The 21,023-nt window shown below is 44.4% G+C and overlaps 1 protein-coding gene across 1 annotated transcript in view; it reads left to right on the forward strand.

Moving 5' to 3' along the window:
- The window catches only part of LOC121969781 (monooxygenase 1-like), a 43,022-nt gene extending 22,208 nt beyond the window's left edge, over window positions 1-20,814 (forward strand). Inside the window, exons 3-6 of the mRNA XM_042520026.1 lie at window positions 18,111-18,161; window positions 19,033-19,201; window positions 19,767-19,995; window positions 20,070-20,814. Coding sequence (XP_042375960.1) covers window positions 18,111-18,161; window positions 19,033-19,201; window positions 19,767-19,995; window positions 20,070-20,605 — 985 coding nt within the window. The 3' untranslated portion in view covers window positions 20,606-20,814. The remainder of the gene's footprint in view (window positions 1-18,110; window positions 18,162-19,032; window positions 19,202-19,766; window positions 19,996-20,069) is intronic.
- Window positions 20,815-21,023: the final 209 nt, after the last annotated feature.

Genomic DNA, 21,023 nt, shown 5'->3' on the forward strand with positions numbered 1-21,023 from the left:
TATATGGACTCAAACAATTACTAAGAGCATGGTTTGAACTCTTTAGAAAGGCTGTTATTAGTTATGTTTTTTTGCAGAGTCAAGCAGATCACACAATATTTTATAAATATGCAAAAAGGGGTAAAGTTGTTGTTTTAATTGTTTACGTTGATGACATTATCTTAACCGGTGATGATGAAACAGAATTAGCAGACCTAAAGAGGAGACTCGCAAAAGAGTTTCAAATTAAAGATCTAGGAGCCCTCAAGTATTTGCTTGGAATGGAATTTGCAAGGTCCAAGGAAGTTATAGTTATTAATCAAAGAAAATATATTTTTTATCTCCTTGGAGAAATAGGTTTGCTGGGGTGTAAAATGGTTGAGACTTCAATTGAGCCTAACTTAAAGTTACAAGCTGCTAGAGCTGAAGAAGTAAAGAACAGGGACTTTTATCAAAGACTCGTAGGAAAATTGATTTACTTGTCTCATATACGGCCTGATATTGCTTTCGCAGTTAGTATGGTAAGTCAGTTCATGCACTCACCAGGAGCAGAACATTTCGAGGCCGTCTATAGGATATTGAGATATTTGAAAGGAACTCCAGGAAGAGGTTTATTATTCAAGAAACATGGATATCTTCAAGTCGAAGTCTACACAGATACAGACTGGGCAGGAGTGTTATGGATAGGAGATCAACATCAGGTTACTGTTCCTTTGTTGGTGGGAACCTAGTTACGTGGCGAAGTAAAAAACAAAATGTGGTAGCCAGAAATAGTGTTGAAGAAGAATTCAGAGCTGTTGACCATGAAATTTGTGAGATAATGTGGATCAAAAGAATTCTTGAGGAATTGAAGCTTTCTTACTCAACTCCTATAAAAGTTTGTTGTGACAACAAAGCTGCTATTTCCATAGCTCATAATCCTATTCTTCATGATCATACAAAGCATATAGAGGTGGATAAACATTTCATCAAGGAGAAAATCAACATTGGAATAATATGTATGACATATCTTCCAACAAATGAACAATTAGCTGATGTATTAACGAACGGACTACACAAGAAACAAATTGATAAGCTGACTATGAAAGATATCTACAAACCAGCTTGAGGGGGAGTGTTGGAAATCTTGTCATCATTAAAATCAAAGATATACAAATTAGGAAAAATAGGAAAGGATCATTTGCCAATTATTAGCTTTAATTAGTTTCCTTAATATTTAATTTCCTTTTCAGTAGTTTCCTTTCTATTGTAAATTCTCTCTATAAACAAGAGAGTCGTGTACCTATTCTTTTGTATAAGAAATTATTTCTTCCTCATTTTCTAAGTGTTTAATTAGTCTATTAAGTTTTTTATGTTAAAAGAAGAGTCTTCGCAGCATTGGTAGCTAGCACACACCAAAATTAGGATGCTTTAGAAGTTCTCCAAGGGGAACCTGGTGAAAGACTTACCTAAGGTTAAATGTAAAAGGACATCAGGAATGCAAGGAACATAACACTTCCAATACGTTACAAGTGTTAAAATTAACTCATCTGTATTTATTAGATTCACATGACATTACATTGTTAAATGGTAATATGTATTCATTAACAATTGTGGATCACTTTAGTAGATATACATAGCATGGATTTCAGGGTGTTGGCCCATGTCGCTTCATGTTATTATTGTTCGGCCATTGAACCAACATCTAAATCCATTGGCGCACTTGTGTTGCCTCGCCGGTCATATCATATAGATTCTCATGGTTAGTCATGAGTTTTTTTTTTCGCATGATTGTGGTTAGCATGGAAAGAAATAGAATGAATTGATTGACTCCTAGTGATCATGCTAGAGGGAATCACAGTTAGGAATGAGCATATAAAAAGATGAGAAATCGAAATCTTATCAAAGTAGCAACAATGAGTGGCAACAACACGAGGCAAACAATGACAATTTCTTTGGTGCACTTGGTAACATATGGGTTAGAGGAGAGGAGGTGATTGCCATCCAATGATTGCCAACTATCATCGACAATTTGGTATAGGGAATTAGGGAGGAGGGGATAGGGAATTGAAGAGGATAGGCCATCCTATCATGTAAGAAGCAATGAGGCCTATATGGTGTTACGTTGACATGCAATAGCGGGATAGAACCAACTCGGATTAACATTATCAATTTTTTTATATAATGGAATGGTGATATTTTATAAATTTATTGATGTACTTGTATAATATCATCATGCATCTTACATATATCGCTTAATGGATGATGTACTTTAAGAGATAGGCGTATAACATATAATGTAGGTGGTGATAGACAATGGTGTCGACCTCAAAAAGGTTGGAGAGCTATTGGAGCAAGAGCATCTAATATTGTTTTGGACCCTATACGTAGCATGCTATTTCGATTTGATGACGACGAATATTGATAAACTTGATATAATGAAGAAGGTAGTGAAAATAGGAAAATTGTTAACAAAATTCCTTTATAATCATTATTGGGTTTGTGGACTATTGAGAAAATTTGTTGATGGGGAAATTCTACGACCAAGAGCAAATGGGCTTTCTTCTTGTTAAAGTTTCCTTAGAAAAAAGTCAGATCGAGGACCATGTTCACTTCTGTGGATTGACAACCTTTTGATACTCTATCACCACTTAATATAGGGAGACACAAAAAATTATTATATTTGCTAGATTTTAGGACTACATTGTAGATATTCTTATGATAGTAGAATTGTTGTATGTTGTTCCATGAAAAGTTTACATGGATAAGAAGCTACAAATGACTAGCGTTTATCACCTAATTCATGAAGCAAAAATCATGAGATGCCTATAGACGTCGACCAAGTATCAATGTTATATTGATATAATTATTACAAGGTGCAACAACCACATGTGAAAACATATTCATTTGCAGGTGCATATTTTTTTAATAATAAAGAAATTTTAAGATTGTTATTGGTAATTATATATGCTTAATTATTTAAGGTTATGATCTCAATCGACACATCAATACTAATATAATCTAGCCACAAATGATAATCTCTGAGTAGCTGTAAAAAATGTAATATCAAAGCTACAATTAAACAAAGAATTAGTTGTTGAAGCTATTAATGAAAGTTGATTATTTTAAGAGATATACGACTCTTCTGATGATTCTTTTGCATTGTCATGTAGATATAGAATGGATGTAGACAAATATAGAATAATTTATTTCTTATTCAATATATATAGACTATTTTAATTTTATTCTTATTTATCTTACAACTAAGTGATGGTTACACTATGGAGGATCAACCTTGAATATGAAAATGATTGAAGTATGAATGTCGCAAACGATGTCTTCAAATGGTTGCAAAAGCAATTGGTTAACTTTCTCTCTTATTTTATATAAGTGTAAAATAAGTAATATCCATAATAATAAAACTATAAGTTTGTGAGAATTTAAAGCATGCAATTTCTAGGACTCAATGTCTCTGCAATCACACTTCAAGTGATTAAGTCTATTTCATTACATGCAATGGTAATAAAAATGTAAATTTTGAATTTATACCTTTTTATAGCTGCTGTAAAATTTAATAGCTATCCAACATCTCACGAAAAAATATCGAAATATGAACTTAACAGGCAACATATGAAATATAAAATCAATAGTAATCATTTATAGTTATCAAATACTAATACAAAATGATTTTTAAATTAATATACACATATTTAAAAAGAAAAAAAATACTAAAATCATATTGGACAAAAGGATATGGTACCAAAATACTATCGTTCTAGTTTAGTATGAAACTCGACATAACTCAAAATTTTAAACCATGACACAAAGATATATGTCCTTAGGCATTTGACACTTGAGGTATTCTTTGCAAAGTGTTGGAAGTGAAAAGGGGATCAATTGGATTCGCAGTTATGATGCTATAGAATATAAGAAATTTAGTTTTCAAAATGAGTTTTCCGTTGCAAGAACATCTTAATAAAATGGTGTTGTTGAATGGAAAATTCATAAACTTCAAATAGCATCTTGATCCATGCTTAATGAATACTCGTTACTAAGTTATTTTGGGGTTGAAGCATTACATATTGTATGCTGATCCGGTGGTAAGGACGGGGGACCCTCGTTGGCGGAAGGTCAACGGCACGTGGAGGTCAAAGGTCAAGAGATTCAACCCTGAGACCCGACCGACCGGACTCAGAGGGTAGACTGGCCGTGAATCCCCCGAGCCGAATGAAAGACAACCCGACTAGGGGTCGGGTTTCCGATGCTCAAGGTAAAAAGGTTTCAGAGCCGAGCGGGCTGTCCGTTCGGCCGGGCACAAGGCAACAAAGAGGCAGGAGCAATCTCATCCGAGCATACGACCGGGAGTTCTCCCAGTCGGACCGATACCTACAACCGGGGCAGAAGTGATATGCTTGCTGAGCGGCCGAACCATCCTCGAGGCGTCTGCCGCCGACAGGTAACAGAGTATGGTGGAAGCTTCCACCGTCACATCCGGGATATGCTCGGACGATTGCGGAATGACGTCAGGGGTACTTTTCTGACATGGGCTCGTTAAGGTATGTTTGGGGAAGCGTGCACGCATCGAGAAGCATGCCCGCGCCTCCCCGGGGTCCCCTGAATTAAATCGATCCTTTTTTTAATTTCTATCCGTGCAATTCCTTCGAAACCCGAGGATATTCTCCTATTTTTTTGTACATAGTTCTTAATACAATTCCTTATTTTTTCATCTTCTTGTAAACTTACAGAATAATTTTTTGGTTTCTCGAACCAAAAGGAATGATGATGTTGAGTTGTACCAAGTCTGAAACCAAGTGGATTTATTTTTTGTCCCATATTTTTCTATTATATTTTTTCCACCCATATATTATATTTGACTCCTATATAAGGACCCCCAGACGTCGATGAAGGTATGCGCAATCTTCACTGTAGCCACAGTTACGCTGCCTCTCTCATTTCTCGTTGCCTGACTTGAGCGTCGGAGGGCCGCCGCCGGGAAACCCCTCCCGGCTCGGCTTCTTTGCAGGTTCGCTGGAGATCTACACCAACAGTCGGAGACAGCGGAGCGTGCCACGTCCCCAACATCCGTCGACTCAGCGCTCGGACAGATCAAGTGGCGCCGTCAGGAGCACACGAATCCGAGCCTAAAGATGGAAGAAGCGGGCGTCGACTCAGTAACGCTCTCTCCGAGGAGCTCGGCACTCATCAAGCGAGCAAAAAAATCGTGGAAGCGGCTCGAGCGGGCGGGTAGCGGCGACATCAGCGTCGGGGCAGCGGCACCGGCGGCGGGCGGCTCTCGATATGGGAGCAAAATAAGGGACCGACCGGCACCCGGATGAGGGCCCACCGGGCTTTATTCCAGACGCCGTCAGAGGTCGCGCAAGCTAACTCGACAAAGGATCTTCATCAGACGAAGCACACTGGGACGTCGGAAAGAAAAGCGTCGAGCGGACGTGTCACCGGCGGATTAGCAAGCGGTTCTCGGATGCCGTCTGCGTGATCACTGCGAAGCATTATGTGCCCTGCGATCGGGAATACAATGGGACAACCGACCCAGACGACGTACAGGTAAGTTCGGCCACACTGCATCAATACACGGATGGTGTGAAGTGTCGAGTGTTCCTCACCACCCTTTTGGGATCGGCGCATTGGTGGTTCGGAGGCTGCCGGACGGATCTATCACGAGTTTCAAAGAATTCCGAATGGCGTTCCTCCATCGTTTCGCGGCGGCAGGCGCCACGAAGACCGGCGTCAATCATTCGCCGTCAAGCAAGGCTCGAGGAGCCGCTCGAGCTTCATTCAGCGCTTTAACGGTGGCCATGGACATTCCAGCGATCACCTCGGAAACAATGATGAGCAGCGTTCACGCAAGGGCTCGTGGGCGGTGATTTCTTCGCTCGCTCGTGAAGCCGCCCGGCACTCGACCACATCTGCGTAAGGCCAACGAGTACATCAATATGGAGAAAGCCGGTGGCGAGAAGAAGGAAGCCTTGCATGACCCCAGCTTCAGCCGGCGAGCGACCGTCGATCACCCCCCCGGAGGACCGAGGCCGGCCGGTCCTCGTCGACACTCGGCCGTCGTCGTCCGTCGCGGCTGATCGGCCCAGGAAGGTATGGACTCCGATGTTTTGTTCCTCCGTGATCACTCAACACTGCGACGCCGGCCTTCCTCCCATCACTCATCCTGCGCAAAGAGCTACCGCCGCGATCACCTTCACGGACCGGCGACATGAACAGCCCGTTCGAAGAATAGAAAGGAGATCCCCCGAGCGGTCAGCAGCCCGGAGCCCACCATCAGGCGTCGCGTGAGCGACCTCGACCATCCGCTCGGGAGGAGGAGAATAGGGCAGCGCATCTCGAGGCGAGATCAACATCATTGGGAGGCCGGTAGGAGGAGACTCGATAGAACCCGAAGAGCACCTTGAGCGGTGAGGATACATGCGGTCGGTGCGGCGGGGAGGCGGACCGAGATCGACTTGGCCTAGGGACCTCGAGGGGTTGAAGTCCCGATGGCGCCACGATCGTTCGGCGGTAATAGCTAACTACACTATTCACCGCATTTTCATTGACACAGGCAGCTCGGTCAACATAATATTCAAGAAGGCCTTCGACCAACTGCAAATCGACCGAGCTGAACTACTGCCAATGACAACCCCCCTTTACGGGTTCACTAGGAATGAAGTCTTGCCGGTCGGCCAAGTCCGGCTGGCTATCTCGTTGGGAGAGGAGCTGCTCAGAAGGACAAGGACCACCAGCTTCATCGTGGTTGATGCTCCTTCTGCGTACAACGTTATCTTGGGGCGATCGGCTCTCAACGAGTTCCGGGCGGTCGTCTCTACCTTTTGCCAGAAGATCAAGTTCCCGGTGGAAGATCAAGTAGGGGAGGTGCGGGGAGACCAGCTGGCAGCTCGAACATGCTATGTGGAGATGGTCCGAGCAGAAGCCAAGTCCGCTCGGAAAGTGCCGTAAGTCGAGGTAAATACTATAACCGAAAAACCACCTTCTTTGGTTTATGAAGAAAAGGAGGAGGTGCAAATTGACTCTTCCCGACCGGAGGCCACCACCTTCATAACATCCGACCTAGAGGAGAACCAGAAGGAAAAGCTGATCAAATGCCTCCAGCGAAACATGCGTCTTGGCAGTCGACCATGTGCCGGGGTCTGCATGAGCATAGCACCTGAGCTTCGTCCGGCGGGGCTCGGGGTGAAGCAAAGGAAGAGGGACTTTAGCGCAGAATGTAATTATTCGGGCGGAGGTAGAAGCCGGAGGCCACATAAGGAAGTCTGATTCTCGAGTTGGCTCGCAAGTGGTCTTGGTCTCAAGCCGGGCAACAAGTGGAGTCTGCTTGAACAAGGCATGCCCAAGGACTACCCCCCCGGATCGATCAACTAGTAGACTCCAGGTAGGGTGCGGTGATGTCATCTTGGATGCATACAAGGCTATCATCAGTCTGCTGCTTGAGAAGACCGGAGAAGGTCGGCCCGTCGCGTGGACGACACTCTCTTCTGACGTAATGCCGTTCGGGTGAAGAATCTGAGAGCTACCTATCAGCGTCGATGAACAAGGTATTGGGGAGCGGATCGGGGCCTTAGAAGTGTACGTGGCTGACATACTTATCAAGTCCTTCCAGGCGGCAGATCTTTATGCGGATATGGAGGAGACTTCCCAAACATTAAGAAGATACGAAGTCAAGCTTAACCCTCAGAAGTGCCTGTTCGGAGCAAAAGGCGGCCGCTTCCTGGGTTACATCGTGACTGAGCGGGGCATAGAGGCGAACCCCAGCAAGATAAAGGCATTGCAAGACATGCCGCCTCCCAGAAATCTTCGGGAGGTACAGCGTCTCACCGGTCGGATAACGACGCTGTCAAGGTTTATCTCTAAGACCGCTGACCGGAGCCTGCCGTTCTTCAAGATTCTGCGTAAAGCTACCAAGTTTCAATGGGACGAGGAGTACGATCGGGCATTCGAGGAACTGAAGACTTACCTGAGTTCCTTACTCGTGTTGGCAAAACCGGCCGTAGGCGAGCCACTCCGCATTTATTTATCTTCAACCGAGCATGCTGTGGGCTCGGCATTAGTAAGGCCGAACGGCGAAGAACAGCCTGTGTACTTCTTAAGCCATATCTTAAAGGATGCTGAGTCTCGCTACATCGGTCTCGAGAAGTTGGCCTTCGCCTTGGTCCTTGCCGCTCGGAGGTTGCGCCCTTACTTTTTGGTGCACACCATTATTGTGATGACGAACAACCCGTTGGGAAGGGTACTCCTAAACCCTGAAGCATCCGGACGGCTCATCAAGTGGACGACGGAGCTAAGCGAATTCGACATCTAATACCAACCCCGCTCGGCGATCAAGGCACAGTCCTTGGTAGATTTCGTGACTGAGGTACAAAAGCCCGAGTCCGAAGCTACATGGAAAGTATATGTGGACGGATCGTCCACTCGGCTCGAGAGCGGAATTGAGATCCTGCTACTTTCACCTCAGGGAGAGTGGATGCATTTGTCCGTCCGGCTGGACTATCGGACGACAAATAACGAGGCAGAGTACGAAGTGCTCATAGCCGGACTGCAGGCCGCACGACATGTTGGAACCAGCCGGGTGGTGATCCACTCGGATTCCCAGTTAGCCGCTCAATAACTCATGGGCGCCTTTGAGATAAACAATGCAAGACTCAGGTTGTACACGGAGGCCTTTGAAAAACTCAAGACCAGCTTCACCGAGGTTGTGGTCCAGAAGATATCCCGAACGGAGAACCAGGCGGCAGATGAATTAGCCAAGTTCGCAAGCTCGATATCGCCGGTCGTCATCCAGCAGCCAATCGAGTAAGTATCCTTGGTAGCACACGTGAACCGGATGGAAGGCCTCACATTCCCTAGCGATTGGAGAACAACCATCATAGAGTTTTTGCGCTCAGGTGCCACGCCGTCCGATCGGGATGAAGCCCAGCTACTGAGGAGGAGAGCCGGCTGGTTCACGCTTATAAGAGATCAGCTTTAAAAAAGGCATTCTCCCGACCGCTGCTAAAGTGCGTCAGCTCGGAGGACGCAGAGTACATTCTCCAAGAGGTACACCAAGGATCTTGCGGAGGTCATCCGGGTGGCCGATCTTTGGTTAGGAAGATCCTGCTGGCCGGATACTTCTGGCCAACTCTACACGAGGACGCCGCTCGGACCGTCGCGACATGCCTTTCTTGTCAGAAGTACCACAGTTTCTCTCATAAGCCGACGGAGGAAATGAAAGCGTCTACAGTGTCCTGCCCGTTCGACCAGTGGGGCATGGACATCGTAGGACCTTTCCTTATGGAGACCGGACAACGGAGGTTCCTATTGGTGGCAGTCGATTACTTCTCCAAGTGGGTGGAGGCTGAGCCATTGGCCAAGATAACCGAGCAGATGGTTAAGAAATTCATCTGGCAACACATCATTTGTCGGTTCGGCATTCTGCGTCGGCTCGTGTCGGACAACGGGTGACAATTCGTCGGAAAACAGCTTGAGGAATGGTGCGAGGGATATGGCATTGAGCAGCACTTCACGTCTGTGGCGTATCCCCAAAGTAACGATCAAGCCGAAGTAGCCAACCGGGAGATCCTCCGAATTCTTCAGGCTCAACTCGACCACATGGGGGGAAGCTGGGTGGACGAGCTGCCGAGAGTCCTATGGGCCATCCACACGACCCCTAAGGAGGGAACGGGAGTGACACCGTTCCACCTGGTATATGGAGGCGAGGTAGTCGTCCCATAGAAGTTGGCGTAGAGTCCGTCCGGATCCAGAACTACGACGAGGCAAATTCCGAGCGGAGGTAGCTAGAATTGGACTTGATCGACGAGGAGCGAGCCAAAGCGTCCGTCCGGCTGATGGCCTACAGGCAAAGAATGAAGCAGAACTACAACCGCTGCGTGATTCCTTGAGCATTCCAGGTGGGAGACTTGGTCTGGAAGAAAGTGAAGCCGGTCGGGGATGTAGGCAAGCTGGAGGCTCCCTGGGCAGGACCCTTCAAAGTCGTCGAGAAGCTTCGATCGGGAGCCTACTACTTGGAGGATGAGGATGGACGGCGGCTGAAGAGACCATGGAGCGCAAACCACCTCCAGCTTTATCGGGCCGGATGAAAGGTGCGCCGATATAATATATTTCATGAATATTCCGTTCGGTTGTATCCTTTGGTTGCAGGAATGAAAGTTATAAGAACAAAGCAAAAGCATGAGCATTGTGCGCCAAGCGGGTAGCTGCATGAAGGCGATGGGAAGACCTCGTGTCGTTCGACCGGGCGTATATTATCCGAGCAACATGCTCGATGTCGAAGACCCCGTGCCGTTCGGCCGGGCGTATATTATCCGAGCCACATGCTCGATGTCGAAGACCCCGTGCCGTTCGGCCGGGCGCACATTATCCGAGCTAAAAGCTCATTGTTGAAGACCGTCGAGCAGCGACGTTAAATCTTGGAGTCGAACCGGCGACTATAAACCCTCCGGCCTGAAGACCGTCGAGCAGCGACGTTAAATCTTAGAGTTGAACCGGCGACTATAAACCCTCCGGCCTGAAGACCGTCGAGCAGCGACGTTAAATCTTAAAGTCGAACCGGCGACTATAAACCCTCCGGCCTGAAGACCGTCGAGCAGCGACGTTAAATCTTAGAGTCGAACCGGCGACTATAAACCCTTCGGCCGGAAGACCGTCGAGCAGGGACGTTAAATCTTAGAGTCGAACCGGCGACTATAAACCCTCCGGCTTGAAGACCGTCGAGCGGCGACGTTAAACTCTAGAGTCGGACTGGCGACTATAAACCCCCCAGATGAGGCAGCGCCGCGTTGAAGCATTTCAGCGAGACACTAGCAAAAAGTCCATGAAAAATGGAAAGTTGTTCGACCAATCGGCGCAGTAAAGAAAAACACTAAGCGAAAATCTCATGGAAATCCCAGGGAGTGGAAGGTCGTTTGACCGATCGACATAGTAAAGAAAAACACTCCAGCGACAAGCTCAGAAGTCCCAGGCAGAGTGGGGGGTCGTTTGACTGATCGACGAAGTTAAGAAATTCCCTGCGGGAAAAAGGTCGAGCGACCGGTCGGCACACTTAAAAGGAACACTCGAAATGAAAAACTGACGCAGCAAGAGTGAGCATTCATTTAAAAATAGCATTTAAAAGTTACAGATACCACATTAAAATTAAAGTCTAGCCGATCGGTAGAATTATAGAAGATACTTCATTCAAGGTAGTTGAAAAATATGTTTCGGGATGGTAGTGAGAAGCGTCGCATGCTCTGTAGCAGGGATGCCCATGGAATCGGGGAGTTGGCCCTTGGACTTCAAATAGTCCGCCGTGGCGGTGATGGCCAACTCGAAGGCAATCACCAGCCGGTCGCACACCTTCTCCACAAATTCCGCCGAGCGGATGTAGTTTTACCTCAAGGCGGCAACGCGGCCCGGCTCCGCCTCTTAGTACTCTTTGAAGGCGGCACGAGAAGCGTCAAGAGCCCCCTGCAAGTCCTTCAAATCGTCCTTGAGTTTGGTCACCTCCTCCGAACGACCTTTCTGCTCCCCTTTTAGCAGCTCGGCTAGCTCGTTCACACGCTGCTCCAGAGCTCGGGCTTCCACATTCTTTTTTTCCAGATCAGCGATGGCGGTGTTCTTCCGGGTGGTGGCGAGCTCAATTTTGTGGTCATAACTTTTGACCTGCTTCTTAAGCTGCTCCAACGTGTACGCCTGGTCGGCCGTTTTCTTTCACTCGGCCTCTAACAGATCTTTGGTTTTGGCGAGCTCCTTCTGCAGCTCGGCATAAGAAGGGCTTCGGGAAGAAGACGGGCCGCCCTGACTTTTCAGCCTCTTCAGCTCCTCCTACACCATAGCCAAGCGGTTGGAGACAGCAATCTCTTCCACCCATCGCTAATGTACACAGAAAGATTAAAAGGCTGATCGGGAAGGCTATATAAATAAGAGGAAATAGAGCTTACCCCTGTGGACTGCTGCATGTAGCTGTCAGCCAGCTTGTCGAGTGGTATCATGGCCACACGGGCCCGAACATCCGTCCACATCTCAGCGAGAGGCCCCTTCATAGTGATTATATGCTCGGGGCCGTCGGTCGATCGGACTCGGCCATGAACGCCTCAGTAGGGAGATGCAGAGTGGCTCTAATAATACGACGCCGGCCCGGAGTCGTCTGAGCGGACGCCAAAGGATCAGAGGCCGGGCTGGACAGGGTGGACAAAATGCCCGAGCGGAGGACTCGATGTGGTGCATGAGGAAGGGAGGTCACCGGAACCGCTTCGATGGGGGCCACAGGCGCCTCCAATTGAGAGGGAGTCCGGTCGGAGGAGAGAGCCTCAACCGATGGTGCTTTGCCCCGTTGAGAGGCAGTGCCTGTTCGCTCAGATGCTTGCACTGCGGAGGTTGCCGAACGGAGGGGCTTCTCAACTCGTCGTCTTTTCCTGTCGAGCGGGAGTTCGTCCTCCGGATCGGAGCTTTCCTCTCGAACAGTCGGTTCTTTGCTAGAAGTTGCACCGCCAGCGGCATCCATAGGCGAAGCCTAAGCGACCGACTCGCCTGCCTGCGCTTCACTCTCGTCCTCGTGAGAGCCGACCGGAGCAATGCCCAGTTGCTCCATTTCCTTGGCCGCTGCCGCTTCGAGCGCGACCGCTTTCTTTTTCAAAATCCCGAACAGCACCGACTCCATCACAATGTTTGCTGCACAGAAAGGAGAAAGAAATCAGTTAGAACTCAAGGCAAATGTACAAGCGAAGTTCTTACCAAAGTTGCTCGGGAAGGGGGTCCGGCTCGGACTCAAACCAAATATGTACATCACTCCTTCAGGTAGGAGCTTGCTGATGTCGAGCTTCAGACCGGCTAGCAGATTCGCTGCTTGAAGATAGTCCGATCGGGTCTTAAACTTCTTCAGCTCGGGAGAGATAGGCGGTCCGACCTGCCATTTCGTACGGAAGGGGAGCCGCCTGGGAACACGAAGGTAGAAAAAGTTCTCCTTCCAATGTTTGTTGGAAGAGGGCAGCTTATCAAAAAAGACTAAGCCGGGCCGAGCTTAAAACAGATAAGTGCCCGGCTCGGACTGCTTGGGGTAATAAAAATAATAGAAGACCTCCAGGCGGAGGGGAATGTTGTATATTTTAAATAAGACCATAACTCCGCACAGGAGGCGAAAAGTATTGGGAACCAATTGGGCGAGCAGAATGTCAAAAAAGTTGCAAACTTCAACAATGAAGGGGTGGAGGGGAAACCGCAGACCGGCTGCGAATTGGTCGCGGAAAAGACAAAAGGCGCCGCTCGGTGGTTTGTGCGGCCGAGCGGAAGGGGAAGGTAAAATTAGTTCAAAATCGGAAGGGATATCAAAAGCGTTAAATAGGCTCTCGGCATCGCGCCGATCGAACCGGGACTCCATGGTGGTATACCACGGGCCGAGAGCCGGGTCCGCAGGCTGAGAGGAACTTGCCATCGCTAGAGCAATGGAGGAAGCAGAAATCGAAAGGGAAAGCAAATGCGCAAGCGAGAAAAGGAGCAAAACAGTAACCAAAGGACGAAACACGACCAAGAGCGCGAAGAAAACACAGGAATCAAAGGAAGAAAGGCGGAAGAACTGTACAAAGAAGCTGAGGATCGAAGGAAGGAGGCGGGGAATCGTCGGAGAACGAAAAATCGGAGTCGCCGGAACGCTGAAGCACCGAAGAAGGCTGCGGGACACTCGAAGGCAAGGGTGCGGCGGAGGAAGAAGGTGAAGGCTTTATAAGGTCGGGCCCGATCGGCCTGTCGGATGCAGGTCACAGGAACTGAGGCCCACATCGGGCCGTTCATTTCAAACCGTCGATGTCCCCTCGGACACGTCGCCGAGCCGTACGATGACGCGCAGCGGAGGCGCCACGTGGCACCATGCCACAGGGGTGCATTTAATGAGCGCCATTACGGCGCGCAGCGCGCGTGCTCGGTCTTAATGGAGAGGATTTGCACGAATTCCGAGGAGATCCGAAGGGCATCAGCGTTGACCGTCGACACGGTTGCAAAGCCAGTAGCAGTAAGAAGCCGAACGACCGTGAGGAGGAACATTCCAGAAGTGGCAGAGCGGTGTCACTCAGGCCGACCGCCTCCTTCGACTAGACTTGAAGGAGAGACATGTGATCTGGTGGTAAGGATGGGGGACCCTCGTTAGCGGAAGGTCAACGACACATGGAGGTCAAAGGTCAAGAGATTCAACCCTGAGATCCGACCGACCGGACTCATAGCGCCCCGATCGGCGTAGAAACAACCCACCTGGGGGTCGGGTTTCCAATGTTCATGAGTTGGCAAAAGATGGCTGAGCCGAGCGTCCGGCTCGCTCGACTGGACCGTAGAGCAGCGAAGGTCACATCGTCCGAGTATATGGCCGAGCGGCTCACTCGCCCGGCACGGTAACCGCTCGGCCCTGTAACAAACAGGAGGCGCAAGAGGACAAAGGAGAAAGGGGATAACATTATCCTCGAGACGTCTGCCGCCGACAGGTAGTAGGGTTGGCGGCTGAGCCGTACACAGGATCATACGGTGGAAGCTTCCACCGTCACATCTAGGATATGCTCGGACGATTGCGGAATGACGTCAAGGGTACTTTTCTGACATTGGCTCGTTAAGGTATGTTTGGGGAAGCGTGCACGCATCGAGAAGCGTGCCCGCGCCTCCCCGGGGTCCTATATAAGGACCCCCAGACGTCGACGAAGGTATGCGCAATCTTCACTGCCTCTCTCATTTCTCGTTGCCTGACTTGAGCGTCGGAGGGCCGCCGCCGGGAAACCCCTCCCGGCTCGGCTTCTTTGCAGGTTCGCTGGAGATCTACACCAACAGTCGGAGACAGCGGAGCGTGCCACGTCCTCAATGTCCGTCGACTTAGCGCTTGGACATGATCATATGCTATATAGAAAAATAAGGTCTATCTTCATCCATTTTTGTCAAAGATACCATATGAGGTTTGGAATGGGAGGATGTCCTTAATTATCTTATGGTATTTGGTTGTAAGAGCTACATCTTGAATACAATGATAATTTAGGTTTTCGGCAAAGACGGACAAAGGCATATTGTTTGATACTCCACAAGTCTAGCTTATCGTATCTACAATAAGTGAACACTTAAGATAGAAGAGTCACCTAACATTTTATATGACGAAGCTTCTTGAGTATATCTTAGGACATTAAAAAGGAGATAGCCAAGATGGAAAATTTAGAAATTGATAAGAAAGAACCTTATCAAGGAAAAGTAATGAATGTGTGAAGAATAGATAAAATCCAATAATTGCTTGTTATTTAACTTCTTTGCTAGATCTAATATTGTTGTATTTTTTACTTTTCCAAGATATAAAAGAATCAGCCAAGAGGATAACCAAATCATGCATGTACTGGATCTTAGTTTCTTTGCATCACCAACTGAATTAATGTTATAGAATTCTCAAAAGGAGGGTGTAACTTGATATACTAGAGTATAAAGTATAAGTTCACTTTTTTCAAATCATGCAATAGACTTTTTCAAAAAGACATTTTTTATGTCTAGTTGATAGAATGACCATTGTAGAATAGTAACAATAACAAGAAGTGTTGGTATGAAAATTAGTTCAGCTACTAGCGTAAAGATCTCTTGATAGTTAACTCATGTTCTATGTTCTTGATTATAGAGTTTTATGATTAGTTAGGCAAGCATTATGTCGGTCGATAGTGTCATTTTATTTTGTTTTAATATCCACTTGTATTCAATGATTGTTTTGGAGAGGTAGCTAGGTCTGAAGAATGTTCTCCAAGGCATATAACTTATCAGTTGTTTTTTACTAAAAAGGTTATAGCCTTTTTAAATGAAGGGATAAGGTGAATAATCAAAGTTGAGGTTTGATAATCTTAGAGTTTCACACTTGGTGTTCAAGCTTTTTTTCATATCGTAGTGCAATGGATTATGGTAACACTGGAGTATTATTTGTTGAAGTTGTTGGGATCTTGGATAGGGGTTGCTAATGTTGAAGGTAGAGGTTGTTCATTGCCTTTAGGAAGAATATCAATTATGGAGGGAATGTCTAACGACATTGTAGGTTTCTCAAAGGTCGAGATAGTTTTGAAGGGAGTTTGTTCCTAGAATGTGGCATGTCAAAAGATGTAAAGGAGTTCAATTGTTGAATTATAGCTATGATGGCCTTCTATTTCTTTTTAAAATGATACCAGGTATCTAGTTTACGTCGACTAATCTTGGGAGTGATCGACGCGGCCCCACGGAAGTTTTCCTTGCACCACGTGTAAATCAGGAAGCGTTCGCAACGAGCGACCCATCAACCTAGCATTCTTAGATCAACCGTCTATTAAGGCAAATTCATCTATTGATTCGCCGAGGCTGGACTCGATCCTTAGATGCCTAAAAAACTGAGAAGGCGTCATGCCGCTGCACCATTGCCCGGGGGTGATAGCCTTCTATTTCAATATCATCTAAGGAAGACCAAATGGACGAGCGAGCAAAGTATTTGTCTCATTAATTGGTGGAATGAGAAAAAGCAAGTGAAACTAAAGGGTGAAGATGAGAATAGGTAGGATGAAGGAAGCCTATCGATTAGATGGCCAGTAGTTATAATAGCTCCTTCCTGAAAGCTTTTAGGAAGCGAGTAGAAGCATAGTTCTAGCAGTTTTAACTAGGTGCCATGTTTGTGTTTAACAATTACATTTATTTGGGTGTATAGGAACATGAAAATTGAGCTAGAGTACCGTCTGTTTTAACAAGTTTTAAGACACTACATGAGTACTTTGTCAAAAAAGATTTTAATAAGAGTGGAAAACTAAGTGCAACTACTTATACAGAAGTTGAAGAACTTCTAAATGTTATTTAAGAAGAGAAACTCATGAATAACGAAAAGAGTAAGTTCATAAAAAAATAAAATATATTATTGGAATTCACCTTTTGTTGATTGGCATTATCAAAAGGAGTTGAAGAATTAGAGTTACTTTTACTAAATGACAAAGCAATCATGTTTTGAAATTGACAATTTTGACAGTTATATTCACTACAAACTATAGAACCAAGAGAATTATTGGAGATAAGTTTATTTGAAAGTGAATTAGAAGTATGACTAAATGTTGATGTCAAAGAGAGTGGTTCAGCATTGATGCCATAGTTGAAGTGAAGATTCAGTTAAGGCTGAAAGGAATGCCAGAAACTTCAAACATGCATCCAGCTTTATGGTGAATCCAAACAATCTTCTTCCTCTTTTGTTCCTGTACTTGACAACCAAAAGAAGAGAAGACATATTCAAACACACGATACACATTAGATATTGTAAAATGTGGACTGTAGAAATATCACCAATATACGTGTGAGGAGAGAAGGACCACATATCATCTATGACGATTTAGAAGAGATGAGGAGTATTTAAGATGTTTAAAATAAAAGTTAAATGCTATGTAGTTATGAAGCACAGCTTGATTTGTGATGACTTCGACCTCAACATTTGTGTACATCGAGTGAGAAGCACTTGTAGCTTGTTTATTTGAAACCACCATAACTTGGAAATGTCTACTACCAATCACACTTCCATTGAGAGCAGTGAAATTTGCTGTGTCCAAGCATGTGACAACATGTGCACTTATTCATGACTAGTTAATTGCTGATAATCAATTTTCTAATTTGAATTTACACAGAGAATGATTTCTTTAGTTTGCTTGTTATGGTGATTAGTTGCAGAAGACTGCTATACTTTGTCCCGTGGCTTGAAGTGTAGAATGCAAGTTCCTTTTTTTTGGTCTTAGAAAAGCAGGTCTTGATTTCTCTAGTTTTCAGCTCATTAAGATGACAGATAAGAAGTGTAATTTTCTCAATAAATTTTCTTGGTGATGAATGGATGCATGTATAGATTCAAGTTGAGGGTCATAAGCAACTGAAGTAGTTTCTCAAATTTATGGTACTTGTAGAATATGGCTTTATCATTAGAGGTGTTGAAGAAGGCTCTATCTGCTAGATCTTGTCATTCTTGTAGACAGTTTTATGAGGATATAATCCAATCTATTTTCAACAGGTCAATCTAATCTACTAATTTGTTTTGTCTTCTCTACTTGGTTTTGTTATGTGTTTTCTGTTTGAATTGTTCTCCTTGCTTTACTTGGTCATACACTTTGAATTTTTTACTTGGTTCATATGCTATTAACAAAGACTTCTTTTTTCTCAACAATGTATAGGGTAAGGGAGGTTTGGCTTGAAAGTAACAGAACAGTAGTAACTTCGTACAGGTAATGATTATAAACCATGTCATCGATCTTCATTTCTTGAACAAAGCCAAGGCTTATAAATCTTCATTGGGTTATTAAATGAGAAACAGGAGGTCATCACCAAAAAAAAGTGGAGAACAGTTCAAATCATCATACTGTCTCATCATCAACTGTTGTTCAATTCAGTACAAAAGTTTCAGTTTGCATTTAAAGTTTTCCATTTGCATATTTTGAACAGGTTTACAGTTTACTAAGCATTTGACAACTCGATATCTATTGTATCGAGTTTTCATAACCATCATTGATTCTGTTAATGCATGTAAGAAGATAGTCAGCAAACATCTTGCTTTTACATAGTCTTCTTCTATGCAAGGAAAAGAAATGAACCGAAGCAAACATTTAGCTGTGTATTTTTAGTAGAATGGACAAATGGACTACCATGCTCTCAATATAGGCAAGGAGAGTTCGAGCAAAAAGATCATACAGTAGTAAAAAAAGAACACATGGGAAATCTGGTAAACAAGAAGGTATATCTTCATGATTCTAAGGATCCATAATATACAAATAAATCACAAGTATTTACAAGAATTATAAAATATTTTAATTGCTAATAAATATTATTTGTTACTCCAATCGAATGAATACTCCATAGTTTAATTCAAATAGATGTCATGAAGGCATGATTGTAGAAAAATTTATAAAAGGTGTTTATATGAATGAGCAAACTATGATTATTCTAACTTCAATACAGCTTTATGTGTGTGGTGTGCATGTGCCCTGAGGCTTAGCTTCCCTTAAAAATGCTCTCTGAGATGATTCACTGTTTCTATCATCTCCTGTTCTTCTGTTCATAATGATTTTGATTGCATGCGGTGGTCTACTTGAATTATAGGGAAGTAGAACTTCGTTGCTTGAGAAGGAGTGACCTGATTGAAACAATGGCTAGCAAACTACCATCAGAGTCCATTCGTTTTGGCTGTAAAGTTGTGGCAGTTAAATTAGACCATACCACTTCCTTCCCTGTTCTTTTTTTAGAGGATGGAATCATCATAAAAGCCAAGGTACTACTTCCTAAAGTCAATTCTGTTTTCTTAATCCTACTCCATGAATACACATTCTTAGATAACTAAGGTGTGAATCTCTATCCTTGTTTGCAAACTTTTTTTACCTTACATACACTTTTTTGTATTTCAATAGCATTGCTAATTAGTCGATATGTTCACAATTGAATTTTCATTAGGTTTGAATTAGTTAAAATTAACCAACGCCTGCCAAAAAAAGAAAGAAGAGAGGCCTCATTAAATTCATTCATTATTAATTTTAATAAGCTATACAGACGGTACTTTTAAATATGTTCATTAACATATTTTCTTTTTAATCATGTAATTTAAGATTATTAAATACGCTTGTCTAGAAGTGGGACTGATATTAAGAACCAATTACAAGAACTTATACTGGTGAAGCATTGTTTTTTTTTTTTTCATTCTACTTCTACTAACATCACTATGAACAACTAACCAAATCATTGCCCAGTTAAGCAGTTAAGCTATTACAATCAATTAATGCAACCCTTGCTTGTCATGAGAAGACTGCTAAAGTATACATGTTTGGATTATGCCTGTGAAGGTTTTAATTGGCTGTGATGGATCAGATTCAATTATAGCAAAGTCATTACAACTGAAGGAACCGAAGGTCTTCCCTATGCCTGTTGTGCGAGGTTTCACAACCTATCAATCTCCCCATAGCTTTGGCACTTATTTTTTCCGAATAAGCTACAAAAGTATTACGTTTGGAAGGATACCAATCAATGATAAGCTAGTCCACTGGTTCGTTCGGTTGGCAAATCCAGCTGGAGGTAAGCTAACGAAACTCGTGTAAATTTATTAATTGAGATAATTTTGAGTACTGACTGGTAAAAATTCAAATCAGATCATCTTTCTCGAAAGGATCTCAATTTCATAAAAAAGATTGCACTTGACTCTGTACGAGAACTTCCTAGTGAGACCAGTGAGATAGTGAAACACTGTGATCTTGATTCATTGAGCATCCACTGTATTTGGTATCGGCATCCATGGCACCTTTTTACAGGTAAACTGTCAAATGGCACGATGACGGTGGCAGGGGACGCGATGCATGTGATGGGGCCTTTCCTTGGCCAAGGAGGATCCGCAGGTTTGGAAGATGCTATTGTCCTGGCTAGGTGTTTAACTCAAGCAATGCCATCAAACCTGGAGAATTCAAGCAGTAGCCACAGCAGCTTACATAAGAGAATTGATGCAGCATATCGTAATTACATTAAGGAAAGAAGGCTGAGGGTGATTAGGCTGTCAACTCAATCATATCTTACAGGGTTGATTATAACAACTAAATCATGGATTGTGAGGGTGATCTGTGTTGCTCTTCTCATGGTTCTCTTTGGTGGCAACACCCTCAGCCACACAAGATACAACTGTGGCCTTCTTTAGACAAGAGATCAACACATAAACATGTGATTTGTATCATCCACAGACAAGCTTCAACTGTTTTTAGTGAAATGAAAGGTCAAGGTCTATTGTGCTCTTGGTTAGTCTTTATGTTCATCATGCCATTTGTTAGACTCTGCCATGGCTAGTATTGTAAAAGCTGTTCATGTTCTGTACACTACATAATAATATACTTTTCACACCACAATAAATGATACTTTTCAATTTGAGGCAGGAGCTATCAGCTTAAATCTCCTTCAAAGTACCAATGGATTTTATACCCTTGATTTTTGATACAAAGTTCTCTGCTAAACCCTTAATAATATATTTGTGCATAAAATGAAATTGATAAACAAAAATTAATTAGTTGTTCTTTAGACATGGAATAGCATGGTAACTAAATATAATTATATATTAATTT

Source organism: Zingiber officinale, chromosome 4A (assembly GCF_018446385.1).
Source record: "Zingiber officinale cultivar Zhangliang chromosome 4A, Zo_v1.1, whole genome shotgun sequence".
NCBI lineage: Eukaryota > Viridiplantae > Streptophyta > Magnoliopsida > Zingiberales > Zingiberaceae > Zingiber > Zingiber officinale.